The 9,154-nt window shown below is 38.3% G+C and overlaps 1 protein-coding gene across 1 annotated transcript; it reads left to right on the forward strand.

Moving 5' to 3' along the window:
• Positions 1-1,210: 1,210 nt before the first annotated feature.
• Positions 1,211-9,094, forward strand: LOC147850645 (uncharacterized). Its single transcript, XM_087336284.1, has 13 exons — positions 1,211-1,375; positions 1,718-1,822; positions 4,164-4,313; positions 4,397-4,513; positions 4,588-4,698; positions 4,817-4,879; positions 4,974-5,100; positions 5,807-5,889; positions 5,986-6,202; positions 7,977-8,104; positions 8,347-8,421; positions 8,510-8,630; positions 8,729-9,094. The coding sequence occupies exons 1-13, from the start codon at positions 1,211-1,213 to the stop codon at positions 8,833-8,835; spliced, it is 1,569 nt and encodes a 522-aa protein (XP_087192410.1). The 3' UTR covers positions 8,836-9,094.
• The last annotated feature ends 60 nt before the right edge of the window (positions 9,095-9,154 follow it).

The following is a 9,154-nucleotide window of genomic DNA, read 5'->3' on the forward strand; positions in this document are numbered from 1 at the left end:
AGGTACTTCCAACGAGGTTGCCTGGTGGATTAGTCCCTGGAAGGCATTCATGTGCTCTGCCATACTAGAGCCGTCCTGGTACCAGAGCCTCACTAGCGTCCGAAATACCGAAACCCAATTAATAGCATTCTTGTTCTAGAACATCGTGCCGATCTTCTCCTAGAGTTCATGAGCCTTGCTCTCTTCATTGAAGTTGTTGTACAGGCTCATGTTGATGAAGCACCGGATATATGTCGTAGTCTTCATGTGCATCACCTCCCACACTGTGGCATCGATCTTGTCCGGTCTCTTGTCCCCAAACTGAACTGGCAACCAAAGATCTTTAACCACCAACATATCCTCATCTTCGACTTCCACACTGAGTAGTTGGAGCCGATGAGCTTGAACATGCCACTGAACAATTCTTCCATTTCTTGTGTTGTTTGCTCTGATACCAGATTGTGAAGAATAACGCATAATATTGCTTGGCCACAACCGAGTCTTGAATCACAGAAATGGGAAGCAGAGAGTACACAGAATATTTACGTGGAAAACCCTAATAGGGAAAAACCACGGGAGCCCACAGACTCCAACTATCACTATATGAGAGGAAATACAAAGTGGAGACATAGAGGCAACGACCTCGTGCTCGCGATCTTCGCCAAATGGTGGTTACAACAGAAAGTGCGCATAGCTACTATCTTGCTCTCTCTCTCTCTCTCTATCTATCTATACAACAGTTATCTCTACAACAATATGACAACCCTCTCTACACATACAAAGTGATTGCCCTAAGTCATATTTATACTTATATGAACTTAGGGCTATTTACAAATATAACCTCAATAGGCTTACTCATAAGACATACTTACAAATATCTCTTCTCTTCCGGTTCTCACCGGGTCCTCTTCATTCATAACCGGATCCCATCCGGAGGGACCGATTTCCCAACAAATCGGACGGTGCAGATCGCACACACCCTCAATTGAAAACTGAGCAACCTGCACCGTCTGTGGCCGCGATTCCCTCACTAGACCTATTTATGATTTAGTAGCTAATAGACACACGTCGCATACACACGTTTAACATACATACATACATACATACATACGTTATACGTTAGTTAACATATGTACATTATTAAGAGGTCGAATGAATAGCGTGGATAGATGATATGTAGATAAACCCCATCACAAGCCTAATTCTGCTAGCTTTTCTTTTACCAAAAAGAATGGAGATGATGCAGGTTCCCTTTGCGGGAGGTAGATACTCGTACTCGACACTATCCACTTCTACTCTTCTCACTTCTCGCGCTCTTCTTCCGCTTCCTTCCCACCACCGTGTTGTTCGGTCCCTCCTTGATGCAGACAAGGATCTGGAAGGAAAATTAGTGACGGTAAACTGTTAGCGTTGACATGGAAATTTGACAAGAACTTGGATAGATAAGACAACATGCCTACTAATATGCATGTATAATTCATTAATTAGACGCAGTGTATGTAAATCTGAAGCGTTTATGTGTGCATGTGCACATAGATGTATATATACATACGGAGACATATATACCCTACATATAGGTATATATTAAGGATGAAATCATCTATACATTAAGGATAATGCATCGATACAACCAAAAACATAAGGTTCCTGAGGACTCATTTTGTTGTATTTTGGAGCATGTGGGGTTTTGCAAAGCCTTTGGAAAAGTTCCATGAGATGTTCAATGATTGCCTTGTAGGTATTGGGCCTTGGAGTTTCTGGAAGAGCAGCAGCAAGGCTAGCACTTGCTCGAGGAGCTTATGTTGTTGGTATAGACAACAACAAAAGCATTTTGTCGTTTCAGGTATCCTCTTCATCTGATGTTGCAGTCACATTGTGTTATTACTTCCATGCTAGGAGGTGATTTAGCGTTTCTTTAGCTCTCCATGATCATTAGTATTGATGATGCCATCTCCCTATTGAGGACATGCATGTCTAGATACGTAGGTATATAGAGTACAAAATTGAAGGAGACCTAAAATAATATGTCGAAATGAAATGTTATATTGATGTCTTCTTAAGGACAAAATGACCAATGAAGAGATGATGCTCATATATTAATGTCTGTTGGGGACAATATGATCCATCAGACTAGCGAACATTACAAAATAATTCCCAAGCTGTATAAATAAGGGATTTAAAAATAGCAGAACAAAAAAAAACTGAACAGATGAAATGAAAAACTACGCTAGTTATTGAACTTCACTGTTTTAATCTTCTATTTATTTGGCACTATAGTCAAGCAGACAAGAAAAGAGCATGCCGAATGCTCTCAGGGATGGTTCCATCCTTGTTAAGAGTTCTTGAAAGCTTGTAAAACCTTGTAGGAGTTCCTGAAAAAAGTAGGGTCAATTGTCCCCACGTGGGAGACATTCCAAAGTGGGAAGATCTTCTATTTCTGATACGTTGAAGCAGTATAGGTCACATATTCTCATTTTCTGTCAATATTTAGCCAGCACACAGTTTCTATATATAATGCTTGAGCATTCGCATTCTTGGATTGCATTCTAGGGGATGCGTGTCCAGATGTGAGCTTGGACATTGGCCAACTGCACTCTGTAATTTCTCAATATTGAGTGTTAAAATGGCTGCATGAAGTACTCAAACTAAGATCTATGTTGGGTTCGTCTCCATTTTGTGTGGAGGATTTTCAATGTGGCAAATCTAAGTAAGCATCCAATTTCTCTTGCAGCCTTAGGGAAGCAAATTGAAGGCCTTGTCTACTTATAAACTGTTTGGAGGGCATAAAAATCTATCAGTCTTCTTCGATTTTCTAGAATATAAAGTGCAATGTCGTGCTCTTAACCTCGGAATAAGCTTTTAGGGTTTCCTCAAATACCAAATCCCCAAACCTCAGCTCCGTTTAGCAGAGTTTACACTACGCATGGATCGAATTCGGAGATTGGAGGCCAAAGCCATGTTTTTTTATGTCCTTGCCTAATCCATTGAGGGAACGCTATCCTAGTCTTAACCTTGGGATAATGCCTTAGATTTTTATTTCCCCATATCATCCAACCTGTTTGCTGGAATACTGCATCCCGAAACCTGAGCTCCATATACCAGAGTTTAGCTATGAATGGATCAGGATGAGAGATTGGAGGCTAAGGCTATGACTTTGATGTCCTTGCCTGATCCATTGAAGGAATGCTGTCCTTTACCTGATCCATTTCTCCAGTTCCTTGTAGGTGTTGACCATCCCCCACTATGATAGTTTAGTCCATATTTTATTTCATGTTGATGAATTTCTTAGTTGTGTGCACGGTCAAGCCTGTATGTGATAAATGAATACTTTATGCACCTTAGGTTCATCTATAATGCACAGTATGTCTTTGGGAATGTCATTGTTTTCAAAGCGATTTCTGATGTTTTCTGAGCAATAACTTCATATGTAAATTACAAAAAAATTCATTCATATTATTGTGAAAATAGAAATATTTCCTCTCCTTCATATTCCTTTGTTGCATGCCATGACTCTACTATTGATTAGTTTTTCCTACTTTATATTTGGTTTTATCAAAGTTTTCTAAACCGTCTAAATAGAGGTGACATATTCATATATGATCCACTCCTTGCAACATCCAAGAGTCCTTCCTCATGTTTGTGCCCATCTTGGACGTTGTCAGAAAACAGTCAAAAGACAGTGGGATAAGTTATAATGAGAATATGTAAGGCAATTTTTACTCATTTCTTTCATCGTAAGATAAAATCATTCGTGGGTCACCACCACGTAAAGGCATTAATATATCTGTCTTGTTTTAGCTCCAATGGACATGACAAATATCATGGGCATATTTTCATTTTTTTGTTCTTGAACACTTCGTTTTTATTTGCAAGTTTTTGATTTTATGTGACAAAGGAAACAAAAATTACAATAGATCTAAAAATACCAACCATAAAGCAAAGCCTATTCACTAACTTTATTTTGTCCATATAACAAATGAATATTTAATGGTCTAATATAAGTATGGTGGTCTTCCTAGTGCATCTTGCTTGCAAAATTCAATGGTAACACTTGATGCCCTATCCAGGCCCTAAGCTCACTTGGTTTGAGTAGATTTTGGTTTTGATATCAGAAATGTGTTCCTTTTTTCGAGTTTTCAGAAGTGTTATATGACTTGAATTATATATATATTTATTTTCCACAGGATGATCCTTCTCCGTCATGGCAGAACAATTCTCGGTTCATATTGGAGCTTGGGGAATATGATCAAAATTACTTGTATAATGCCCAAAGAATAGTAGTATCTCCTGGCGTGTCAATAAGGAGCAATAATCTCGAAGATCTAATACGCAAGGTAATATTATAGATACAATGCAAACTAACCCAAAACTTAAGTGGAGAAATTTAGAGGATTATAATTTTATAGAAGTGAAACAGGGTCACCCTGTTGTCTCAGAGCTGGAATTTGCAGCAGAAAAGATTCCCAAAGACGTAAAGGTTATTGCAGTTACAGGAACTAATGGCAAGTCCACAGTAACAACATTTTCTGGACAGGTATCCTATCTGCTTGGAATTACTCAAATGATGTGAAATAGGGCCAAATCAAATAATCTTATCTTTTATGTTAGATACTGGAACAAGCTGGAATACAGTGTTTCACAGGGGGAAACTTGGGTGTGCCTTTGTCAGATGCTGCTTTGCAATGCATGAAATCCTCACGACAAGATATCCCTTTTCAGGTTAAACAACACTTGTTTTTAATTGATGCATTCGAAATTTGAATTTTATGATGATTCTTCTTGTATAGGATATAATGATGCCTAAAATTTTAACTTGTATGTTTCTTGTTATATGTAGGTTGCTGTTGTTGAAGTTAGTAGTTACCAAATGGAGATCCATGGCACACATTTCCAACCATCTGTGAGTTACTTGCTTGATTGTTGTAGAACTGAAATTGTTTATTCATCATCCACAACTTCTAAACATTATATTTGAAAATTCTTGATATATATAGGCTGCGGTAGTGCTTAATCTTACTCCAGATCATCTGGAAAGGCATCAAACAATTGAGAATTATGGAACATGCAAGTGCCGACTCTTCTCACATATGAATTCTTCACAGTTAGCAGTGATTCCTTCAAGTAAGAAAATTCTCTATATAAATCTGGTAATATTAAAGATCTTAACATTGTAATGCTAGTAAAATTTCCAGTATTGTGTAGGTTTCATACACACATGGATCCTTATGGGAGTTAATCTGAGGAGATGAATTTTGGTCATCATGCAAACTGCAAAACTGTTCCTGCAAATGATGGCCAAATACCTGTATAGATGCCTGTTACCTCGAACTAGAAGGTTTATCAAACTTGGCAATTCCATGTAGCACACAGTCCTGTCACTGTTTTTGGTGTAGTTGTGATATTGTTGACAGATGAGTCAGTTTCGATCTTTCTTTACAGAACTGAACATGAGATTCTGACCACGTATGGCTCCTCATCATTCAATTATTCTTAAGAGAGAGTATAAAATTACTTTCCGATGTTCTCAGTCACGAAAGAATTTACAAAAGTTTAGGTTGTATTCAACTCATTTTTCAATCATTCATTGTAACACAGATAGAAAAATGAAGAACCTATAGATTTGCTAATGAGTTTCGCACTTTTGCATGAGTCATGAAATAGATGAGACAGAGGAGATTCATGAGTTGATGTAGGCTTATCCAAATCATTGAATACCCTTCGATAAGGAATCTACATTGAAATGGAGACAGCTTCAATATCTGACTTTTATTCTTTCTTTCGTTCCACATTTTGTTTTCCTTCAGTAGCTTCTTCTTTGATACTACAGATGATTGGCTGTTGCGAGAGTTGGCTGAGAAGTCCGGTGGTCATGGAACAAGAGCTTGGATTGGCGACTTTCCTGGTGTTAAGGTATCTTGCAAGTGAGTAAATGTGTGGAGAATTGCAGTCTACACATGGAAAGTAGCTCCAGGCATGTTTCAAACATCTCTCTTGTTTTTTGGGAAGGTTGATGATACAGGATCATATGCTGTAATCCATGTTCCTACCACATCAGAAGATGCTCATTTAGATTTAACAACCTTAAACACTGTTGGTGCTCATAACGCTCAAAATGCTGGAACAGCTGCCTTGCTAGTTCTCGGGCTAGATATAGGGTTAAATCAAAGCACTGTTCAGAATGCCATTCCGTTCCTCAAATCTCTTCCCCATCGGATGCAGACGGGTAATAATCTGGTCCTCAACATATTCCCATTTTATATAGTTCTTTGCTCAACCTTTTAATACCATCAGCTGTTTAAAATGATTGCACAGCAGTTTCAACATTATGATATTAGCAGCCCTATTTCATGATGGGTCATTTGTGGCCGTTAGAGGTGGAGTTGATAGTTGAACACCCAATCTTGGATTACAGAGCAAGCCCTTGACTGATCCTTAACATGTTTTCCAACTTCTAGCCTTTGTTCAACCTTCCAATGCTATCTGTTGTTTAAAATTATTGTACGACAATTTCAGTATTATGAGAATAATGGCCCTTTCTCTCATAATGGGTCGTTTGGAGCAACTGGCAGTGGTATTGATTATTCGAATACCCAACCTTGGATTACAAAGCAAACTATTGACTGTGAATACACCTCTCTCAAGGATTTTTTCCAATGGGTTTGCAAAGTTACTCAAGTTTGGCACTTACCAGTTGGCAGAACAAGAAGATAATCATTGTCCACACTTTGCCATAATTACAAATGCATAATTACAACATGACATAATTACAACTAGCCCGTTTCAATGTACCTTTGATTCTCCACACTTTGCTATGATCAAAATTTAAAAGAATAGAGTGATCTAAACTGATATCATTAAATTGAATAATGAATGAACTTATAACAGCCCCACAACACCTCTCAGGAGGAAGATGGCCCAATATGAGGGCCTCTTGTTACACTTACCGTAGGATGCATTTATAAGTGGGCCCTCATATATGGACGGACAACATGTCTCTCATGTGTTATAGTGTTATATGTCAGCTCAGGACCTCTACCACAGTTAGTGATTGAGACAGTCAGTTCTACATGCAAAAGCTATAGAACAGATTCAATTGTAGATTGAGATGATCCTTGATAAAAAATGCAGAGCGTACTGAATGAAGAAATGGAGAATTAGATTTCCTCCTGTTCTGGTGCCCCTTTTGGTGAACCATGAGTTTACTTCAAACCTCAAAGCAGTATTTCCTCTCTCTTCAAAATGGTACTTATGACTAGTAAGGTATGACCCAGTCTCCTCACATATTTCATATGTTGGTTATGTCCATATCAAGGCCGTTGGCGTAAAATGTTGTCAAAGTGGTCTGCTCAAGCTGTTCAATGTGAAAGCAAACACCACTGTATGTTCCTGCTAGAAATAACATGAAGCAAGCAGGTATTATTTGCCTTCATGCGAATCGATGATCGAAGTCACAAGGTTGTTCTGGTGCCCCTTTTGGTGAACCATGAGTTTACTTCAAACCTCAAAGCAGTATTTCCTCTCTCTTCAAAATGGTACTTATGACTAGTAAGGTATGACCCAGGCTCCTCACATATTTCATATGTTGGTCATGTCCATATCAAGGCCGTTGGAGTAAAATGTTGTCAAAGTGGTCTGCTCAAGCTGTTCAATGTGAAAGCAAACACCACTGTATGTTCCTGCTAGAAATAACATGAAGAAAGCAGGTATTATTTGCCTTCATGCGAATCGATGATCGAAGTCACAAGGTTGTTTTTTCAAGCTGTGCACTACGAAGTTGATTTACCTTTTCTGGTTTGACAGTGATATTTGCAGAGTTGATGAGACTAGACATAATTTTTTTATACACTAGTTTTCTTCCCTTTCTGTACATATGATATGTCATTTTAAATTGCACTAACCAGAATAGTTTGATGCCAAATATTTACCTGACATTTCTACATATATGGTCTCTACTATATACTGAGTACTCTGTTAAGTATGTTTTGTGCTTCTGCCAGTCTGCATTGATGACAATGATGTGCTTTGGGTAAATGATAGCAAGGCAACAAATGTTGAGGCTACATACACAGGACTGAAGGGCCTCACCCACCGACGCGCTGTTGTGCTTCTAGGAGGACTTGCTAAGGTTTGTGGCACATCTCATCTTTTATATATCACATTGTGTATATGCCACGAGTCTTATAATAGAAACTCCAAAAGAACGGACAAACTGTCTTTTTGATGCTTAAAATCAATACAAGGTACATCACTTGATTGCTTGGTGCCAAATCTCTGCATAGGTTTGCACCTGCTTACACATCCTTGTTATCTTATCCATTTGTGGTAAGCCCAAATCTTTCTTGACTGCTTTTTATTTATTTATTCTAGGTTCTAGACAAACAAGGGAATATTGGTTTCAAAAAGCTTGCTCACCTACTGCAGTCTCATAGGGCTGTGGTTACGGTCAGTTCTTTTCACAGTTCTTCTTGTTTCGTTTGAAGGAAGAATAGTGTTCTCATTCTATTTTGCATTGGAGAATTTGGATTTGCAGTTTGGAGCTTCGGGAGAACAGATAAAGAAGGATCTTGAAGAAGGTGGTATAGCAATACCATGTGTGCAAAGCAAGGGATTGATGGAGGCAATCAAAACAGCTGAAGATTTTGCTCTAAAAGGTCTAATTCTGCAACTCCTCCATTAATATAAATAGATCTTAAAGATATAGCTGAAAAGTATGAGATTAGTGCTTAAGTCATTATCTGATGGATTACAGGGGATGCCATCCTGCTCAGTCCTGGTTGTGCAAGCTTTGACGAATTCCTTAATTTTGAGCATAGGGGGAAGACTTTCTCAGAAATAGCCAAACAAATGAGAGCATGAAGACATCCAAACAAAATCATCAAAGCTTGTACAGAACTTGAAAAGTAATAGATTACCTGCAATATCAATTGATTTGGATACATATATATGCAGAGGGTGGCATCAGAGGGTGGGTGTGAGGATATGAATCCTAACTCACAGATTACATATCATTTTCCATAACAGTAGATTATCTCAAATTGCAAGACATTATTCTTGATTAACTAACCCTACGTTCTTGACACTCACAATTGTCAATGGGTGGTTGTGGTTGAGGCCACTCTTGTAGACTTGTATATCTGTTTTTTAGCTGCTATTTTTGCCACTCATGTCTCATAGG

The sequence above is a fragment of the Azolla caroliniana genome, unplaced genomic scaffold (genome assembly GCF_043228905.1).
Source record: "Azolla caroliniana isolate FFs.n. ecotype wild unplaced genomic scaffold, voAzoCaro1.0.p SCAF_21, whole genome shotgun sequence".
Lineage (NCBI taxonomy): Eukaryota > Viridiplantae > Streptophyta > Polypodiopsida > Salviniales > Salviniaceae > Azolla > Azolla caroliniana.